General features: G+C 36.9%; 1 protein-coding gene and 1 long non-coding RNA gene across 3 annotated transcripts in view; both read left to right on the top strand.

The window, feature by feature from the left end:
- Window positions 1-23,061, top strand: part of LOC125804795 (uncharacterized) — a 376,893-nt gene that overhangs the window by 160,416 nt on the left and 193,416 nt on the right. The gene's annotated exons all lie outside the window — the stretch shown is intronic.
- The window catches only part of nlgn3a (neuroligin 3a), a 211,982-nt gene that overhangs the window by 81,173 nt on the left and 107,748 nt on the right, over window positions 1-23,061 (top strand). For both annotated transcript variants that reach the window (XM_007228428.4, XM_007228429.4), the window contains one exon: window positions 4,080-4,229. In XM_007228428.4, coding sequence (XP_007228490.3) covers window positions 4,080-4,229 — 150 coding nt within the window. The remainder of the gene's footprint in view (window positions 1-4,079; window positions 4,230-23,061) is intronic.

Below are 23,061 nucleotides of genomic sequence, written 5' to 3'. Positions count from 1 at the left end.
TTGTAGTCGTGCTGAAGGCTGTGGATTTCGCGACACATGAAGTATAACCAGTGCAGGCCCCGTCCTGCATGATATAATATAACATTTCAACTAGTTTTTTTTTTTTTTTTACGATCACAGTGTGATTGTTATTTGCTATATTGTAATTATGGCATTATCAAACCATAGCTTTTATATAGGATTTTAAAAAATTGCATAAAAAAACGTAGGAATCTAAACTCTAGTTTTTGCTTATTAACTCAGTGGATCTCACTGATGTTCCATATGTTTTTGTTCCAACACATTATAAAACATAATATCCTACACAGAAATAGCTGACCTTGGACTGACCTTGGTCTGAATTTGAGAATCTTCTACCAATCCAACATCTGATCTGAGAACAAGTCAAGTCAAGTCAAGAGGCTTTTATTGTCACATCTGTGGTCCTCAACTGTTTAGGTACATCTTTTACATTTGACTTAAGTTTATCTTAAGATATTTTATTGTCTTAAGAGGTTTATTTGCGTGTTGGTCCTTCGCTTCAAGAAATATAGCATTTACAAAATGTGACAATTATAATTATAATGTGTGTGTGTATATGGATGTATGAGTGATTTGGTTTGTGACATTTCATTTCATATTATTTTTTTATTTCACATATCAATCATTTTTTACACCTTTCTAAAGCTGACATTGTAGATACTGTTCCATCACCAGGTCGCTCATGTTATGTTTTTGTTGTTGCTTTTATGTTTTTTTTTAGCTTTTATTTTCCTTTTCTGAATTGAATGTTCATGCAGTTCAGATGTGTTTACTGTACTCTGATTAACGTCTCGCCTTTTTCCCCTCTTTTTCTCAGCTCATACTTTTTTCAGAAACCCTGTGAAATAAAAAAAATCTCGAATGTTATTATTTAATGTTTTAATTGTTAAGTTTTGCCCCTCGAGGAGGATGAGGTTCGCCTGCAGGCCTTTTTTTATTTTGTGTAAGGTAGAGCTGAGTGTAAAAATAAAGCCTGGTGGAGACACAGTGTCTCCCCACTTCACTATTAATCACTTGAGAAGATCAAGTGCTGGAAGGATGGCAGCAGCATCCCGGAGCTCCGGGCCGGAGCTTTTCTCTTTAAGTGGGCTGCAGGTTTTTTTGTGGAAGTAACTTTGGTGCGAATCAACAAAAGAGGCTACTGATAACACTGACATGACTAATCACTCTTTTTACTCCTCCCGGTGCTTTTATTTTCCTCCTCTTGTCTCTTTTTATCTCTGTCTCTTTCTCTTTTTTCTTCTCCCTCTCTCTCTTTCTATTGTTTCTCTCTCTGTTCATTTGTTTTAGTGTCCTGTGCTTCCCCAGTACAGGAGAATCTTTCATTCTCTTTCTTTCATCCTCTTTTTCACTCCATGCATCGTCTCTCTTGTGTAAGATAAGTGTCAAACGAGAATTGTCAGTTTTAAAGCCATGTCTTATCACAGCTCTCTCAGATACCAGATAAATAACGCGAGTCGTGAGCGGGCGTACATGGATTCTGAATGGAAACGTGGAAACGTCGCCCCTCTTTTCGCTTTTCCCCAGATATTGTATAGCGTAGACCGAGCGTGGATGCACCGTTGATTTGTCTCAATGTTTTTAAAAGGGGGAGATTAGAAGAAACGATTCTATAAAAAACAAACAAACCAAAGAAATAAAACCTGACATTTTGTACAAAGAGCGTTTCATTCATCCAGGCGAAGCTCTGGGCGTTAATTCGCTGTGAATGCGTACGTGTAAATAGGCCCACGTGTGATATGAAGGGCACGCTGGTCCGCGGGAGGAGACGGCCTTGCCAGCCAGAACGTTGTTTGCGATTAGCTGTTTCTCGAGGATTTGGAAATTTCAGTCTCCGGTAACCATGGCAACCCTGAATACAATATAAGGGTTTGAATGCGAGCCCAGTAGCTCTCTCACACTGCTCACACTCGAAGCCAAACCACCGTGCCTCTGAGAGAGAGAGAGAGAGAGAGAGAGAAATTCACGTCTGTCAAAAAAACACAGAGCCCTTCAAGCTCTTTCGCGCTTCTGGACCGTTTCTCTCGTTTCTCGCCGTAGCGTTTCATTAAAACCCTGAGCGGCTCTTTTAGCGTATTATACGCGTTTTAGCGTCACGCCTGTTGGTGTAAATACAAGATACAGTAGCTGCGTAAATAATCACTGCAGTAATCACTGGATATAGACGGATGTGAATGAGGAGAATGATTTGGGTGCATTTGGGTTCAAATGTGGATGTGAAAAACCTTCATTTTGCTGCCAGATAATCTCATTCACTGATTGAGACAAATATATAGTATATTGTATATATACAGCTCTGGAAAAATAAAAATAATAAGAGGCTGCTTATAAAAAGTTGGGTTGGGTTTCATTGATTTTACCAAATTAAAAATAATATAATGGAATATAATCAAGAGGATGAAGAAGATGGATGATCACAAGCCATCAAACCACCAAACTGAACTGCTTAAAGTTATCTAAAAGCAGTGTGTAAGACTAGTGGAGGAGAACACAATGCCAAGATGCATAAAGAAAAATATGTGATCAAAAACCAACCAGGGTTATTCTACTAAATACCAAATATTGATTTCTGAACTCTTAAAACTTTATAAATACACTGAAAAAAGAGAATTGTTGGACCAACTTAAAAAAATTACTTCAATTGGTAACACATAAATAAATTAAGTTTTTACAAATTAAGTAAACAAGTTAGATCAACACAATTCCTTTAAGTTAGCTCAACGTAATTATTTGATTACTTTCAAGTTGACAGTTTTCATTATCTCAACTTAAATTTAAGGCAAATCAACTTAAATTATCCAGTTTATCCAACTTAATTACGTGCTTCATAATTTTAAAGTACAATGTAAAACATTTCAAGTTGTTTAAACTCAGAAATATAAGTTCTCCTGCTGCCTTAAAAGGCTGAGTTAACTCAATGTGGTATTCTCAACATATTTGGTATATTATTATTTAACTGCAAATACTGACAGTATAATACTGGAGTAAACTCAGCAAAGAGTGAACTCTGTAGCTCAAAGCCAGCATACTGTGATCACTAGAAACACAGAATAAAGTTAATGTGCTCTTACAGCCCACAAACACTGAGGCCTGGCAATCAAATTATATTATAATATTGCACGCCTAGGATAAGGTAGCTTTGGGCAACAGACAACACAAAGATGGTAAGTAAGGAAGAGGCCACACCCAATATGCAGATATATGGTGCCAGGAGCCTATAGGAAAGCTGCATGAACCAACACTCTAGAAAGAGCATTGACACAGGTAGTGACTAAAAGTTGGTTCAAATCACATTTTTCCATTGGTTCAACCAACATTTTTAAGTTTTCAGGTTGAAGTTCTCTGAACTCATTTTATTGAGTTATACTGGCCGGTAAGTTCACTCCACTTAATAATATTAGTTTCCACTGACTAAAACACAGAATCACTTTTTAGAGTGTATGAATGTTTTAAGCCATTTCTCATTTTACTTTTTCTGTAAATAAATGCTCTAAATGAGAATATTTTTATTTGGAATTTGGGAGAAATGTTGTCTGTAGTTTATAGAATAAAACAACAATGTTCATTTTACTCAAACATAAACCTATAAATAGCAGAATCAGAGTTTTTCCAGAGCTGTATATATATTTGGCTATTATCATTTCATTATTACATTATTGCAGCAATTGGGCGTTCAACGATACGTCTAACGATGGTCTGTTCAATTTGACTGGAATAAAAACACACCAAAAACACCCAAAAACACCAAAACACAAAAACTAAAATCCACGCTCGGCCGAAGCGAGCCAGCAATAGGCAATTAGACCCTGACCCTGACCGTTCGGTATCATCCGCTCACACCTATTTGCTCGATTCTTACGGCTCATTAAAACAGAGGCGTTTATCGGCGGCGTTTATTGGTGGCGCTCGGCGGCTGGTATCTGGGAGGGCCGCGTGCCGAGAGGCAGCGTAAGTTGTGTTGAGCCTTGGTTTTGCTGGGGGGGGGGGGTTTAGGGAGAGAAAGAGAAAAAGAGAGAGAAAGAGAGAAAGAAAAGGTTTAATGGTGGCCACTCTTACAGACATACGAGACACCGGCGCCAAACCTGTGATGGTGTACATTCATGGAGGCTCGTACATGGAGGGCACCGGGAACATGATCGACGGCAGTGTGCTCGCCAGCTACGGCAACGTCATCGTCATCACCCTCAACTTCCGGGTCGGCGTTTTAGGTAAGAACACTCAGTTTATTTCCTGTGCTTATGCTTTTCTATCTCTTTTTAAACTGTGAGTTAACAATGTAATATGCAAATTACCTTGCATCCAATTGGGCTCTTTGCATTATGGCTCATTAGGTAGATTAGATTTAAAAATGCTATTTTTAAGGTTTTTAGTTTGAGATAAAGGGTTCTAGGCTGAACAATGGCTTAAATGATTTTTAAAAAGCAAGAAATTACTAATATTCATATTTCTGTTTTTTGCTTGCATTTGTGCTTAAATGAAGAAGATGCACAACATGTCTGAATGTTTCTGGACACCTCTTCTAATTAAATAATTTGGCTATTTTTTTAGTTGCACCCCTTGGAACCTATTAGTACCTATTGGTAGAATGCCAGACTCAGGCTACAGGGTGTTTATGGGACACGTTAACTTGTGTATGAGTGGAACTGTATTATCTGGAATGATGGCATTTCCAATAGTATACATCCAATTCTTCTTGATTGATTGATTGATTGATTAATTAGGAAGAATTGATTTTGGGGACTTTGAAGTGAAGTTGGGTGGTGATCATCATTGGTGACATGCTCCTGTTACTAAATGCAATGAAATCCTCAGAGTAATTCTCCAAATATCTAGTGGAAAGCATTTTCTGGACAGTAGAAACAGTTACTCCAACACAAACAGGATAAAAACTTTCTTTTTGTCATTTTTAATGTACATTTTCCCATTAATAAAGCAGCTCATTTAGCTGTATCCCTGTGTGTTACCTTCAAAAATGATTATCAGGGACTTTTGTCTACATTGTAGTGGCCTATAGTTACTCTTGCTCATACCATTCGTGGATTCTTGTTGCAGTCGATTCCTGGAGGAGAACTAAAGTCAGTTGATTGAACTGTAGATCTTCTGTGATGTATCACTGAAGATATCACTTTATAAGCTGCTTAAAAAAGCCAGAATATAATTCAGTGATAGATTTTATACGTATACTTTATTCTTACATATAACTCTGTTATCACAGCAAGCAAACATAAGCAAAAGCTGTTCATGCCAAGCTTCAGTTTTTCATTTTTTTTACCTGTATTTTATGTATTTACATGTATATAATACATATAAAACGAAGAGTTTTTATTTTGTTTATCAGATGAGCATCTCCTGTTTTAAATAAAATATTCACACCTCGGATATCAAACGTGTCTTGGCTGATCTCCTGCATCTGGGGGACGAGTTAAAAATCATGTTTTTCACCAAACATTTTCTGTAGCGCCTTTTCCAACTCATTTTGCATCACCTCTTTTAAGTTATGCACGTCTCACCACCATTCGACTGTGGGTGGATGAGATATAATGAAATGTAATGTGGGTGGATGAGATGTGTGGAATTAGTGAAAAGCAGGAACATGGGTGTCCTTAGAGATGCAATCAAAAGGTGTTTTTTTTATGATTAGCTCACATGTGAAGATCGCTTGCAGCAGTTCAGATTAATGCCAGAGGCTCAGCCAGTCTTTTTCCTTCTTTCCTTCTCTCTAATTTTCTTGGCTCGCTGCAGTGTTTTGTTGATAGAATGCTGAAAAGTGTCTCTGCAAACATGCCTGGGCAACCTTTCCCTTACAGAGTGAAAAAGGAGGAAAAAATCGACTTAGAAGAGATTCTGCTGTTTCCTGTGGTGAGCGTCCAGCTGTCATATATATTTCTCTGCTGTGGTGGAAATATAAAGCCATAAATAGCTATAAAAAAAATTATTAGAGCACAGGTTCAGGTCTTGTAGCTTTTAGACACTTAAGAATCCTGTAGTGTGTAGATGGTAGGGGGCGGAGCCAATCTCCTAGGTAACATGACCAATGACATGACCAATCAGTAGTGGTGATACATCAGTGTCTGAAAAGCAGCAAAGCAGGTGTGTAAGTAGTAGTGTTGTAGTAAAGACCGCTAGAAAACTAAAAATTAAATTCTAATTCAAAATTTTATTCGTTTTTTATTCTAAAATGTAAAAAAAAAAAAAAAAACAATCACATTTTGCCCTCAAACAGCCCATCACTAAGGTTAGCTAGCTGTTTACTAGCTTCAGTTGCCTTCCCGGTAACATTAGTGTATAATTTAGCTTGTTGCTACGGTTAGGTAGTTCATTGCTAAGGTTCAGTTGCTTTCCCGGTAACATTCGTGTTGATTTGCTAGCTCGTCACTAATAGTAGTTTTCTCCCAAGTAACATTAGTTTTAATTTAGCTTGTTACTAAGGTTAGCTAGCTCATCACTAATAGTAGTTTTCTCCCAAGTAGCATTAGTGTTTTAGCTAGTTTATCGCTAAGGTTAGCTAGCTCTTAGTTCAGATTTATGCCAGAGGCTCAGCATTCTTTCCAGTGTTTTGTTGATAGAATGCTGAAAAGTGTCTCTGCAAACTTGCCTGGGCAACCTTTCCCTTACAGAGTGAAAAAGGAGGAAAAAACTCGGATTTGAAGAGATTCCACTGTGAGCATTTTGATATAGGAGGTGAAATCCTTGAAGGCTGTGTTTCCTGTAGTGAGTATCCAGCTGTAATATATATATATATATTTCTCTGCTGCGGTGGAAAGACAAAGCCATAAATAGCTATAAAAATATATACTCTGAAGGTTTACTGTCTAAATATTTTAGTTGTTGTTAATTGTAGACCCACGTCTTTCTAAACCAGGTAAAATTTGCAATAAAACAACAGTAATTTTATCTGACGTCCCGCCCCTCAGAGAATACCCAATACATTAAATAATAATAAGAGATGAACAGTAAAAGACAAGGAATCAGGATCAAGTAGGCTTAGCGTTTTTGTCACTGAAAGCAAAAAAATGCAGTGCAGGACCCAAAACCCCCCTAACTCCGCCTCATTTACATACGGAGAGCTGAGGCAGATGTAATTGGAATTCAAGGCAGAACGAACCATTTCCAGCAGCAGGTAAATAAATAAATAAAGCAATATTAATACAAAATGAGCAGTCTTTTAATTAGGCGGCTTAAAGGGATGAGCAGGAAATAATTGAGGCTCAGAGAGTCAGACAATATAATGAAGTGGGAAAAAAAAGGCAGGGCGACTCTGAAACAGCAGTGATTCAAACACAGCTTCCTCTTCTCTCTGGGCAACATTAACAAATACATTCATAAAATACTCACATTCACCTCCAACTGTAATATTCCACTGTGCACCCGTTCATATATTAATAGTGCTACCTCATATTACCCTTCATCTTCAACCGTGTTTGCTATCGTAATGACGGGAAAAGTACACTTTTTTGGACATAGCTTGAAACACACACAAAAGGCATGTATAAACTCTCATCATTAATCATGGGTGTGTTTTGAACATAACATGAAAAAATACTCAAATTCACCTCTACTGTAATATTCCACTGTGCACATGCTCATATATTAATAGTGCTACCTCATATTACCCTTCAACCCATAATACAGTAAACCAAATAAGAGAGCACTTAAAAATTATGAGTTTCTTTGATTTTACCAAATTGAAAACCTCTGGAATATAATCAAGAGGGAGATGGATGATCACAAACCATCAAACCACCAAACTGAACTGCTTGAATTTTTACACCAGGAGTAAAGCAGCATAAAGTTATCCAAAAGCAATGTGTAAGACTGGTGGAGGAGAACATGATGCCAAGAGGACTCTCTCCTACACCCTGTGCAAGACACATTGCAATGCTCATTGCTATCTTTTCACACCTTGCACTTGCGTCGTTTATAAATAGCAACAGTGCTTCTGAATATATCTACACTGATGGGCGTGGTGGTCTGGAAATGAGGTATGTTCAGGGAAATTTCTAGAGTATTGCTATCTTTGCAATGGAAAACACAGATGCACCACTTTATAAATATAAAACCTTAACCATAGTCAACCGTCACTTGTTCATCGCTATCTTGGCATACACCTCCTCTGCTCATTACACATACATGAACACACACACAGCAGTGAACAAACCTAAGTTAAACATCAGCAATAAACAAAAAAACAACAGAAAATAACATTGCTGTTCCCGTAAATGAGCTGCTGGAGCTCCTTCACAGCGTCAACCAGCAGCTCAGTTTCCTCTGCATCGTTAAAATAGCAATCCACCAAAGTCAGAGCGCACCTGACTTTTAAAGGGAATGATGAGCAAGAGAGACACTGATTGGTTTAGTTCAGGTTACGCTCAAAAGTTTCCACACCCATGATTAATTGAAATAATAAGTACATGCCTTTTGGACATTTCGAGCTGCACAAGATGTACTTTTCCCGTCGTTACGATAGCAAAGACACACTGACATGTCCTAAATGAATCTGCTCGATGCACAGTTGTTTCAATGTGATCTATCATTAAGGTTTGGTTTTGTTTTTTGATTTTGTGTTGTGTTTTGCTTGTATATATATGTACTCTCACAAAATGTTACAGTACATATCTTATTTTTATGGCAGTTTTGTGACAAGAATACATTACAGTGTTGAATTCCTGGAGATTTATCCTTTTAAATGATATGTGGGATGTTCTGATGGTGTCATCTCTTTTCCTCGTATGCTATGACTAAGATTGTGGGCAGCTCTAGTGATGCCTACAGGTAATGGTTTCCTGGAAAAATGTAGGCTATTGTGTAAAATTCATGTTTCAATTACTTTACCTCTGGCAGCTCATGCATACGGTGTGCTGCTTTCAACGTGTTGAAGGGAAACTTCAGATTCAGCTGCTTTATAGCTTTAGTTCTGGCTGCTCTTTGAGTTCAACTCCATTCAATTCCACAGTGAAGTAGGTGGAATTGAATTTGAGTGGCGGCGAAACCAAAGAAAAGGGACTTAAAATCTGACTTTCTTAGACTTCATCAGTTTCTAGACATGCTGTGACAGTTTGTGAATGTAAAATTATCAATGTACAATAGTTTTACTCCTTGGTGTATAAGTTGTGAGGTGTCATCTTGTGAGTGTTTATAGCAAGACAGCGTGAATTTTTAGAGTATAGGTTCAGGTCTTGTAGCTTTTAGTCCCTTAAGAATCCTGCAGTGTGTAGACGGTAGGGGCGGAGCCTATCTCCTCTGTAACCTAGGTAACCTGACTCGACCAATCAAGTGGCGGTGTGACTTCAGTGTCTGAAAAGCAGTAAAGCAGGTGTGTAAGTTGTAGTGTTGTAGTAAAGCCAGCTAGAGCCGAGTCTGAGTAAAAACCAAGACCAGATTAAAATGTAAAAATAAAAATTCAAATTCACATTCATTTTTATTCTAAAATGTAAAAAAACAAAAACAATTTTCCTCAAACAGCTCATCAATAAAGTTAGCTAGCCCATCAGTAATGGTAGTCCTCTACCTGGTACAGTAGCATTAGTATTCTACCTAGCTTTTTGCTAAGGTAGTGTGTAATTTAGCGCATTGCTAAGATAAGCTAGCTCATCACTAGCTTTAGTACTATCCCAGGTAACATTAATATTTTAGCTAGCTCATCACTAAGATTAGCTAGCTTGTCGCTAGCTTTAGTTCTGTCACTGTTAACATTAGAATTTTATTTATCTTGTCACTATCTTTTGTACTATCCCAAGTAACAATAGTTTTTAAGCTAGCTCGTCACTAAGATTAGCTAGCTTGTCGCTAGCTTTAGTTCTTTCCCTGGTAACATTAAAATGAGGCTGGAGCTTTACATCCGAATTTTTCCCCGTTTAGATCAATGAGAATCAGTTCCAGCGTTTTACAGGTTTAATGTTTAATTCTGAACACCGGGATGCTGTGAGAATGCTGCCTGTGTAGATTTTGTTGCTCCTAATGATTGGTCCCAGGTAGCATTAGTATTTTAGCTAGTTGTCACTAAGATTAGCTAGCTTTTCACAAGCTTCAGTTTACTTCCTGCTAACATTACTATCCCAGGTAACATTAGTATTTTAACTCACTCGTTAATAAGATTAGATAGCTCGTTGATAACTTTAGTTCTCTCCCTGATAACATTAGTTTTTTAGTTAGCTCGTTGCTACGCTCGAATGATTAATTTCTCTTTCTGGATTTCTGTCATCGTACTGCAGTGTTTTCTGCTATGGGATAGAATCTGTAATTAAAGCTTCAGAGTGTGAACCTTCTCTCTCTCCTGAGGCCGGAGCTGGAGCTTTACATCCAAATCTCTCCCCGTTTAGATCAATGAGAATCAGTTCCAGCGTTTTACAGGTTTAATGTTTAATTCTGAACGCCGGGACGCTGCTGGGATGCTGCTAAATGATTGGTCAGGGACCTGAGGAGCACAGTTTGTAGTTTGTTTACAGAGAACTGCTGCTTCCTTGTTTTCAACCAGGTCATCGATTGGAGCCTGTGAATGTGTGTGTGTGTGTCAGAGAGTAGGCCTGGGCTGCAGTGTCTCTGTAATGATGTGTAATGAGCCCCAGTCAGAAGGGAGTATCTTGTATCACTGCTCTTCACAAATATAATTACTCACTGCTTCTCCGGAGCATGTCAATTTCCAGCTCCTATGGGGAAGACTTAATTACTGTTTCCATACACATTAAAAATTAACAAGCACTGCCTTTTTTACATCTTCAAGGTGATGTTTTTTTTTTTTTTTCCAGGCTGGTCTTTCAGAGCAATGGCTTGTGACCAGAACTGTCCCCAACTGATTAGAGGAACGAGACAAAAAAAAAAAAAATCTGAACCAGAAGTAGTTTCCTCAGTTCAACTCAACCTGAAATCAAATTGGAAGTTTTCTACTTTCTTAAACTAGAGTATAATGTTTCGTCACACTTTTCCGTTTGCAAAAAATGAGAAATAGCTGAGTTAACAAAAAAGATGCAGAGCTCATATTCAACAAGTTCACAATCAAATAGAAATCAATATGGTATGATATTTTAAATAACTGAGAAATCTGCTGAAAATCTCATGAATAGTTTGCAGTGTTTGGCTCTATAATACAATAAAACTGTGATTTGTTTAGATAATTTTGGCTGCTGCACTTGCACAGATCTCCAACTCAAGCTCATCAAGCAACGTCCCCACTCCAGCACACCAGCACTCCTCCTCTAGCTATGTATCTAGCAAGCTGATTGGTTCTTTTTTTGATAATATGTTTAGTGTTACAAGAAATCTAAATCACATTTTAACCAGTAATCAGTATTTACATCCACAGTGTCTCTGTAGAGGCAGCATGCATTAATATATCAGTATTTGTGTGCATTCACATTAAAAAAAGTGATTCAGCTCATTTACAATTCTGAGCATAGTCAAGGTAGCTGAACAAAACAAAAATGAATGAATTAATAAAGCTAATAATGTGAATTTCACCTGAAAAAGGCTAAAACTAAATAGAAGTAAAAACTAATTAAATGCATTGCTTTCAAGAAAAATACCTTGTTTTTTGTTTAATTCTGTTTTAAATACATCTTTATGGCTGCTGATTTACTGTAATTTATTTAAAAAGGAATCATTTAAGCATATTCAGACCTTGGTTTTTATGTGGAGGTTTTTGGTGTCACTGAAAGTGCAGTGACAGTAATTGTTGACATGTTTTTTTATAGTCAGTATTCAGTGAAACAGCATTAGCAATTAGCGTTTATTCCCTCAGAGCACGAGCTCATGGTCCTGTTGGCTTCAGCCTCCAGTCAGATTCCTGTTTAGGAGAGCAGTGGAAGCGGCTGCCAGGACTTCGGCTTGTGTTCTATCCCATTGTGTTGAAGTGCTGTCTGTGACCTGCAGCCATTTGTACTTCTCTTGTCGAGACACGGAGGAGAAAATCAACATTATCGAACCGCGTTTATGTAAAGCGGCAGTGAAGTGGTTTCTCCCCGGTACAATCATAGGAATGGGTTTGATGTTTGAGGGAAAATTTTACTAAAATGACTTAAAGCCCCACCTACAGTGACTTACAATAAATCACAAATAATCAATATATACAATATATGTAAATATGTATTTCTCTTGTTTGCTATTTGGGCTAATTAGCACCTGATTAGTGTAAAAACAAAGAATGATCTTTTTACATGATGTAGTTTTTGATAAAAATTATGTCCACATATGAGGACAGCAGGCCCTTTACAACCTAAACATCTAAACATGTTACTCCACATTACATTTCCACATAAAATTTGTGCAATGTCTGAATTATAGACATACAAATGACAAAAAACTGATCAGTTATCGCCTTATATTTAAAAAAATATATAACAACAGGGTTGATTATTATTATTATTATTATTATTATTATTATTATTTGTTTAAGTTTTAAATTTAAAACATTGACTACTTTGCCATGAATGACAATGTAAAAAAAGGAGAGAACCTCATAATTTTTATTGGCATGGAAACCATAATCTATATAAAATATTGCAGCAAAGTTATGGCACCATTTTAAAATAAGACTACCTTTATAAATGGTTTATAAATGAGTTTATTCATTATTATTGATTAGGTTGTAAATGCTTTGAAATCCATTGGTAGACTAGTAATTTGGTTACTTAGTCATTTAATTCATAGTAAATAGTTAAACATACTTACAAATATATTAATATGACAAGTTTATTGAAAACACAAAGAAAAGTCAGTATTTAGGAAGATCTGAGGTTTGACAGTATAAATGAGTGTAGAATAAAATGTGCTTATTAATAGCTCACTGTTGACATTTCTATTTATGTGTTGTTATATATTTATTAACTGCTTATTAATGTTTTTTAGGTATTTGCAATATAATTCATAACCATTAATAAACTATAATAAACCATTTATAAACCCTTTATAAAGGTAGTCTTGTTTTAAAGTGGTACCAAAGTTATAATATGATATACATCATGCATATGGATTTATTGTTTTTTTTCTGTGGCTGCCACCCTGCAGCATTATTAGATTATTATAAGTAGTGTTTGTCGTTTAAACATCGCAAAACATTCGGCATACAGATCGTTTAGCATTCGCTGTACATGTATATCACTGGAGATTTCCTAGAACTGCTGAAGCCGGTCTGAACCGAGGCATTTATGCTGCTTTGCTCTTAATTAGAGCGATAAAGAGCTAAATGCTACTGATTTATATGGTTTTAATTGTGCTTCAGATCACATCTTACATTATTCTTACAGTATTCTCACTTTATTATAGAGTTCAGATCATTTAGGGCTAATCTGACTTTCAGTTTTTAGCGTTCAGTTTTGTTGAAATTGTGTTTCTCAATTCCCTTTGTAACAGAAGAAGAGAAACGTCTAGAAGAACATAAAGGATCATGTGAATAGATTCCATTTCACAATGAAAACATGAAAACAAACCGTTCTCTTTATGTGCTGCAGCTACACAAGGCCCTGATCACGGTCTAAAGCCAACATCAAGCATCTCTTATCTGGGTCAAGGACTCCAGATGCATTGCATGTGAAGTGAAAAGCTTAAGCAGGGGGAGCAGTAGCTTTTAGAAGCACTTGAATGTTCACGACACGCGTTTTATATAAAAGTACAGTGAAAAAGGAGCTTCCTTTTGTCTGTTTCTCTCTCTTTTCTCTCTTTCCTGAATAAATAGTCTTTGTTGTCGATGACTTGCCCTTTCTCACAACAACAAACTCCAGCGCTCTTTGTTCGTTTGATGTTTTATTTGACGTTTTGGAGCTTTTTTGAAGAAACTAAACACAGTTTCTCGCGAGTTAAACCATTTTTAATTTCAAAAGCACCAGATGAAAATAGGGGGCTGCTTTACAATATTCTCCATTTAGTCACGGCTGCTGAAGACTGGGAGAAACTCGAGACGCCCGAATAAAAAGAAGAACAAAGACCTTTTAATGAAATGAGCATAAAAAAGAAGAATTTAGCTGCACGAATCTATAAAACCAAAAACTCTTATTATCATTGTCTTATTATTATACTCAGTTTAATCTGCTTATGTTGTTTTATTCTTGCACATGTGTAAGTGTACACATAAAAAATCCCATATATGATAAAAGCCAGCGCTCAATATGACTGATATTTTGTCCTTATAATTATTAGAGCTAATTAAGCTATTTACTTCCCAGTTTGGGGGTGCCTACATATAACCCATTAGGTTATACAAAGAAAAGAAGAACAAGACCTTTTTAATGAAATGAGCATAAAAAAGGAGAATTTAGCTGAACAAATCTATACAAGCAAAAACTCTAAACGGTTGTGTTTTAATTGTTTTGTTTTGCAGTTGCTAAAGGGTTAATATATGAGTTAATATTTAAAAGCTGAGCTGACCAGATACTTTATTTTTTATTCTTTTATCCAGCTGTAATAATAATAATAACAGCAAAACCGATATGGAGCAAATATTTAGGCCACAATCAGTATTTTCTGGTGACCCACATAATGCATGGAGGAAAAGCCCAGAGGTGAGATATACCTACGTGTCAGGTCTTAGCCCTGTCTCGTGTCTCTGTGTGTCTTCCCCACGTGACCTGTGCTCCCCTGTGTCTCCCGTCTTAGTAGATTTCCACCTGTGTCTCATTTGTAGCTCCGCCCCTTCCCCAGGTGTTTCCAATTCTAGAGTGTTTCTTGTTTCTTTAAATAGCCCTCGTCTACCACTTTGTCTCCGTCGGTCTTTGCACCTTCCCATGTCGTTTTGTCTTTCTCTCCGTTTAATAGTCTCTCTCAGTGTTTTCTTGTCTCCTAAGCCTTAGTCCCGTGTTTCTCGTTTATATCTTGTTTTATGTTTCTAGTTTCTTGTTTACTTACGTGTTCCCTAGTTCCTTGTATATACCCCTGCTTGAAGTTTATTAGTTTATTCCATTGTATATATTTCCCTTGCCCAGTTTAGTTAATCCTGTCTTGTTTTAGTTCCTTGTTTGTTAGTATTTTGGTTTATTATCTTTGTTACATGTTTACTTGTTTCTTTGTCTTTCTTTGTTATTTATTTAATAAATTTATTTATATCGCCCTTACCTGCACCTGTGTCCGCCTCCTCGTCTCCCTGCCTGGGTCATTTCGTAACACTACGTGAGCCTCCTACACTTTCACTATAGATTACCATATTTTTGCACTACAAGACGCACACAAAAGTAAATTTTTTTATTTTCCCTAAAATCATCAGAGCTCCTTATAATCCGGTGCTCCTTATGTATGAATTCTACCAGTCAGGTATTAAGGAGCAGTAAAGATACTCCACTGAAGTACAGAGTTATACAGGAGGTGACTATATCGGACTCTGTTTATGTGGAGATTGTTGAATAATCTGTTCATTCAATAACATGGGAAATAGATCCTATTTAAAATACTGATATTTGATAATATATGAATGTTTCTCAACAAATAAGTGATAAAACAACAACAAATAGCACTACATATATTTTGACACATCAATAGATGTAAATACTGTTCTAATACAAACATATAATGTTCTGTGTAGAGCAGATGTAGAATACATTCATTTAGCATATATGGATTGAAACATAAAGCATATACAATTTTTTTTCTGGCTAATTAACAACAGTACGCAGCATATGCTAGCAAAGTCTGTTAAATGTGAGAAAAAAATGTGCTTTTTCTTTTTAGGTAGACATATACAAACATATATTAATATAATATTTTACTAGGCAATATTTGGAGAGTTTGAAATCAAATTTTATACAATGTATTGTATATTTTAATAATGTATACATTGTAAAATGTTGTTTTAGAAGACACTTACAACTTATATTTAGACTTTGTCTTGCTACTAGGAAACTAAGACTTAATTTTAAACATTAATTTATTATTTTTTAAAAGTTTCTTATAACTAAATAAAAGACCCTGTATAAACAGCCTTTTCGAGAGCCTCAGATCCAGCAGCTGTAACTGATGGCTGTTCCTGGAGAGCTTCCCTTCCTGCAGGTTTTGGATCCACCTCTAATCCACCCACCTGATCCTACTAATGACCCCCTTCAGAGGTATTTTATTAGCTTTTAATGGGCTGTGTTGGATTTGTGTTAGATTTGTGTTGGAGTTGAAGTCTGCAGGAAGGTAGTGCTCTTCAGGAGGAGGGCTGGAGACCACTGTTCTATAGACCTTAACATTTATAGCTACTGTAATGTAGGATCATAAAAATGCTATATTCCATTATAAGATCTGGGAGTCTAACTTTTGGCAAGAACTCAGAACTGGCAGATTCATAGAAGCAGTGTTAAACTAAACATGGACGAATTATGGGTTATAAAAGACATCAACTAAGAAATTATAAGCTAAATCATTTCACATATGTTGAATGCAATGACTTACATACATTTTAAACAATACAGAAACATTAAAAACTGGCTTAAACTCGATTTTTAAAGACATAGGCTGCTTTTGCACAGCAGAGCTAATAGTTACTAAAGCTCATATTGTACAGTTTTATGCTGGAGACGACCCATTAGACCAGATACGTTTTCTTTTTCCATTTCCTGCTTTAAAGAAGTACACAAGGTTATGTAGTATTTATTTAGGTAGTATTTAGGTAGTTGTTGTTGTTTTTGGATGTGCCCAGTTTCCCTGATTTTGTAGAGTTAGCAAGTTAGCATCACTACTGCAGCATTAGTGCATTAACTACCAGCCTCACCCTACATCACTACCAGTATCTTCCCACATCACTTCCAGCCTCGTCTTATAGTGGTAATTTAATGGTAGCCTACCGGTTTACCAGCCTACTGTGGATCCCTTACAATTACACTTGTATAGCACCTTACAGTTACATCCTACATTACACCAAGCACTCAACCAGCGAAAAGCAGCAGCCAATCGTGCACAGCACACTCTCAACCGGAAACAACCGTCTACCTGGAAGACTGTCTTGGTCACTGAGGAAACTTTGCACAGATAGGGACTTAAAACCAGGACTGGGACGAGAATGTGCTAACCGCTAAAAGCCAATTTATATATGCACCTTCCACGTAGATGCGGACCCTATGCTGTAGTCTGATGTTCACATCTCCAAAAATCTAACTGTCCTGAGAAAACAGAGCCCAGCGTGGTTCATGCTGAACGATATTTGTGTGAAAAGACCACCAGAACAGTTAGCCTCTGTTCTCCAGGCCCTGCAAACCATAGACTGCAAATAGCACATGTTACAGAATTCACTGTGATTTCTGTGTTCTCTTAAACAAGAAGTGACCGTACTTTACCATATATTAGCTTCTCATGCGTAAGTGAACCTCAGTGTGATTGCTGCTGTCACAGAAGCTTCTCATCAAATGTTCGTGTTTTTATTTTTTTTGACGTAAGGAAACGGTACGTTAGATCTTTAAGGTGCTCTGATGGCGCCACAGTGAGCGTGTGATGCTCCTTCTCCACCACCGCCACCTCATGGTGCATTAATATTTCAGCGAGCAGCTTCAGAAGCTGTTTGGCCTGTTTAAAGTGTGAACAGTACAGAGTCCGTATCGAGATGTAGAACATGGTTAGGATCCTCATTACGCTTCATTTGGAGACACATAGAAATCACAGGCTATAAACAGAAGTGTTTTCCTGATTTTTTGTTTTTTTTACTGATGGCGACTGAAAAATGTCCATTGCACGCTAAACAACTACTCGTTATACACTGCACGACTCCACATTACAAAACACAAGCCTAACATGGTGCTAGTAGTCTAGTACTGTTTGTGTTTATATTAAAGGTGAGGTGCTAGACTAGTACTGTCTGTGTGTTTATTATTATATTAAAGGTGAGGTGCTAGACTAGTACTGTCTGTGTGTTTATTATTATATTAAAGGTGAGGTGCTAGACTAGTACTGTCTGTGTGTTTATTATTATATTAAAGGTGAGGTGCTAGACTAGTACTGTCTGTGTGTTTATTATTATATTAAAGGTGAGGTGCTAGACTAGTACTGTCTGTGTGTTTATTATTATATTAAAGGTGAGGTGCTAGACTAGTACTGTCTGTGATGGTACATTAATATTTCAGCGAGCAGCTTCAGAAGCTGTTTGGCCTGTTTAAAGTGTGAACAGTATGTACAGAGTCCGTATCGAGATGTAGAACATGGTTAGGATCCTCATTACGCTTCATTTGGAGACACTGGTGTAGAGTCTGGTACAGTGTTTACTGGCTGCTGCTGGTTCTCTCTCAGAGAAAGAGAGGGAAATAGAAGATCGGCTGCTTGAAGTATCAGATATGAAAACTCTTTTCTGTGGAGCGTTATGGGCTACTTTCTCCGTGGCTGAGGAGTCTCTGGGGGTTCGCCCATCGTATTTTGTTGTGATGAAGTGCTTTCATTCTTTCTACCCTACAGAGTTCATTATGAACTTAAGTGAAAACTTTATGCCTCAGAATAGTGTTCACTTTAAGTTCAGCTCATCCCTCAGTGGCTCAGATCATTCTGCCTTCTGGCTGACCTTTCCGTCAGCCTGCTATATAACCCAACACTTTTTTATTTTTTTATTTATTTTATTTATTTTTAAGTATGGTCTTGGATGCTGGGAAGCTTCTTTTTAGATTTAAAGGAATGAACATCCTACGAATGCCAATTCCGCTAGTGTAGAGATTCATCTACTGGATCTACGTTCATTCTTTATTTATAACCTTCAAATGTTTGTGTGATTAAAATCGAATGCTGGAAAAAGACATTTCTTCTCCAGAAGCTTCTCTTCAGAAGGCAGGAGTTTGCTGCTATATTAAGATTAGTGGTGGTGTAAGAAGAGTTGCTGGAGGTGCTGAAGTGTGTCTTAGGGCTGTCACTTTCAATTAAACACTGGAACTGTAAAATAACTGCTGAAATGTACATATGGCACGTGTTTAAAAAGATATATCACTTATTGTTTGGTGGACAACCACAAAAACCGACTAGCTGATTGAGTTAATGTTATATTGGTCTGCACTTTTGGTCTTTGTTATACTAGACGACTTATAGGACTGGTTATCAGGAAAGGGATTAAGCCTAATCATAGACTATACAGCTATGTAAAAAATGAAGAGAGCTGATTTTTTTTCTGATTTTGCTATTTATAGGTTTATGTTTGAGTAAAACGAACATTGCTGTTTTTTTCTATAAACTACAAACAACATTTCTCCCAAATTTCAAATAAAAATATTCTCATTTAGAGCATTTATTTACAGAAAATGATGCTAAGAAAACAAGTTCATAAAAAATGGCATCAGAATTTCAGAAATTAATATTTGGTGGAATAATCCTGGTTTTTAATCACAGTTTTTTTAATGCATCTCTGCATCATGTTCTCCTCCACCAGTCTTACACACTGCTTTTGGATAACTTTATGCTGCTTTACTCCTGGTGTAAAAATTCAAGCAGTTCAGTTTGGTGGTTTGATGGTTTGTGATCATCCATCTTCCTCTTGATTATATTCCAGAGGTTTTTAATTTAGTAAAATCAACTGTACTGTCTGTGTGTTTATTATATTACAGGTGAGGTGCTAGACTAGTACTAGGTACAGAATAAGACAGGTGATTTACTACTCCTGTCTAATGTGTTTTTATGGGTGTGGTCAACAAATCAGCCGCGGGTATTGGGTTTATTGGGTTTAAAAGTAAAAAGCAGGTTCAGGTAAAATAATAGGATAATAATTAAATAATGAGATTTATTTGCCCGTAGTTGGGTGATTAAGATTATCTGAGAAATCCATACTGAGTTTAGAGTAGCTAGATAGACTAGATGATGGAGAATACAACAGGAGGAGGAAAGTTTGATAAAAATATGTAAAAGTGTGTTTGTGCACCCAACAGTTTTATCTTCTTATCTGCTGAAAATATATGTAAAATGAAAGCACCACGTCCGTGCCCAATACATAATAGTTTGTGACTGGATTCATCGGGCGCTCAGCACCCCTAAACCTCTGATCCTACAGTCATCTGCCCAGAAGGGTAAACAGAGTAAACATGAAAGCACAACAGCTTGCTGCTATCACGGTTTGCGTCACTATTTTTGCTGACCGAAAATAATAAAATGAGAAAAGAGGCTTTGAGTGACATTAAGAAGGTGAGAAAACCTCATCTGTACAGAGTAGAGATGAGTAGCACGGCTACACTATCCACAAGGCAGATGTTACCTTCTTATTATTTCTATAACACCTTAAAAAGTATAGTTTTATATATATATATATACAGCTCTGGAAAAAATAACGAGACCACTTCAGTTTCTGAATCAGTTTTTCTGATTTTGCTATTTATAGGTTTATGTTTGAGTAAAATGAACATTGTTGTTTTATTCTATAAACTACAGACAACATTTCTCCCAAATTCCTAATAAAAATATTCTCATTTAGAGCATTTATTTACAGAAAATGAGAAATGACTGAAATAATAAAAAAGATGCAGAGCTTTCAGACCTCAAATAATGCAAAGAAAACAAGTTCATATTCATAAAGTTTTAAGAGTTCAGAAATAATCAATATTTAATAATAATAAAATAATAATTTCAGTTTTCTCCTTCACCAGTCTTACACACTGCTTTTGATAAGTTTCTGACCATCATATACTGCTAGATTAGGTTCAGATTTATAATTTTTTTACATATACAATATATAGAAATATTGAACATTTCTGCTATAGGTACAAGATATTTTATATACTATATTTTATATAGTAAATATTGCCCGATTCACGCTAAATCTCCTGTCTACTGGTGGTGCTGTTTAGCCTAATAATACACAAAAGCTTTCTGCCATGTACTTGAAGAGGAATTGAGAAAACAGTGGAGATTCTTCCATTTGGCCGGTGCACAGTTTACTGTCCTGTATTCGGGAACAGTTTAGAGCATATGACAAATGCATATATGTCTAAAGTTAGCTATGTCTCTGTTTATATAAAAAATAAAAAGTAAATTAGTCTCACTTATGACAGATTGACTGAGAAAGTACAATAAATTAAATCAAGTTTAAAAAGAAGCAGAATTATTTTAAATGTCTGCACAGTTTGGGCTTAGCAACAGTAGTCTCAGCCAGAGGCAAATACATATTTGTATTTGTATTTGTATATATTTTTTTAATGTCTTTTTAAAAACTTGATTTCTTTCAGGCGCATCCAGCTTCCTGTTTGTAGTCTGTTGGGTTTTTTTTTAGTTTTGTCTCTGGATGATTCATTGTTTTGTTTATTTTCTTTATATTTGCGTCCTCACTTCAGCAGTTCAGTGGGTCTGAGCGCGGCGTTTCTTTTCATCGCTGGTGGGGACGCTTTCGTCTCCTCCCGTCCTGGAGGACCGTCTCTCTCTGAACGAGATGCTCGGGCGTCTGAGCTCTCCTGAAGGCGGACGCAGAAACGCTTAGATGGATTCTTATCGAACAAAACACTGTGTTCTCGTGCGGCGAGATCACACGGAGCGTCGGGCGGATGATTCAGAGCCGGGGAGAGGAGAGAAAAACGAGAGATTGATATTGCAACCCATTATTTTATCCTGCTGCCCCATTCATCTGTCTCCATGTAGGAGGAGGGGAGCGTTTGTCCATCATCAGGTGTGTTTTGGGGAGAATTATACGGGCCCGGCGGCGGCGGCCGGCGGTACTTGCCTTGTGGAGAGATTAATCATGCTTTGGCCTCAGCGAGGAGCGAGGTCAGCAGTTCTTACATGTGTGGGAGTCAAGATTGGCCACATTGTGCTGCCTGAAAATGAAGGAGGTGGGAGTGGGAGATTGGCAAAAAGGGGTTTGAAGGTGAGAGACGCGAGTGTGGAGGTGGCCGCGAGAGCCACTCAGCCACTCCAAACGACTCGGCAAGAGAGAGAGAGAGAGAGAGATAAAGAGATAGAGAGATAGAGAGAGACGCTAAAAAACAATGCGAAGAGAGAAAAGACACTGAGTAGGTGTTTCAATTATTCAAATAAAGGCGAGCGCTGAACATTATGACTCTCGCTGTTTGTGAATCTCCACTGTTTTGGACAGAAGAGAAGAACATTCTCTTTTTCAATGCGTTTTCTTTATTTTCATGACTATTTACATTGTAGATTCTCACTGAAGCATCAAAACTATGAATGAACACATGTGGAGTTTTATGTACTTAACAAAAAAAGGTGAAATAACTAAAAAAAAAACATGTTTTATATTCTAGTTTCTTCAAAATAGCCCCCCTTTGCTCTGATTACTGCTTTACACACTCTTGGCATCAAGGAAGGAGTTCCCAGAGGTGTTTATTAGCACTTGTTGCTCCTTTGTCTTCTTCACTCTGTGCTCCAGCTCACCCCAAACCATCTGGATTGGGTTCAGGTCCGGTGACTGTGGAGGTTCAGCTCATTTTTTATTAAGTACATAAAACTCCACATGTGTTCATTCATAGTTTTGATGCTTCAGTGAGAATCTACAATGTAAATAGTCATGAAAATAAATAAAACGCACTGAAAAAGAGAAGGTGTGTCCAAACTTTTGGTCTGTACTGTATGTGTGTGTGAACTTGTGGTGAACTCACCGTTTCATTTCATCCTCCTCCTTTATGCAGTATTACTGAACGTGCCAGACAAGGCTTTTCCTCTGAAGGCTAAACACACACACACACACACACACACACATATACACACTATAGCGGTGTTCCCAATTTAGCATCGGTGATCCCTTAGAAATGTAGGAAGTCTTGACAGAAGGGGGTCCTGAAGAAAATGAGATTTGCATGTTGATGTCATTTCAGCTGCATTCCCGTTTCCATCTCCTTAAACTGCTGTAAACAATCAAATCCTAAATCATTCTGATTACACAAAACCGCTCCGCATAATCCTTAAAAAAGGGATATTGAATATGTGAATATATTTTTGTAGGTGTTTTTTTGTTTGGTTTTAAGCAGCAGCTCATATAGTGGACGCTAGATTTAGGAAAACATCTGTATGGTCATTTTTAAGGGCGTTTTTACACCAACACATTTATTTTTTTCCAAAAAATTCATTTATGGAACTAAAAATTGCACTACCACTTTAAAATAAGACTACCTTTATAAAGGGTTTACAAATGGTTTATAAATGGGTTTATTATTGGTTATGAAGTAGGTTGGAAATACTTTAAAA

Source organism: Astyanax mexicanus, chromosome 10, assembly GCF_023375975.1.
Source record: "Astyanax mexicanus isolate ESR-SI-001 chromosome 10, AstMex3_surface, whole genome shotgun sequence".
Classification (NCBI taxonomy): domain Eukaryota; kingdom Metazoa; phylum Chordata; class Actinopteri; order Characiformes; family Acestrorhamphidae; genus Astyanax; species Astyanax mexicanus.
Note: the sequence above shows the minus strand (reverse complement) of the source record. Positions and strands in the feature narration are given on the sequence as shown.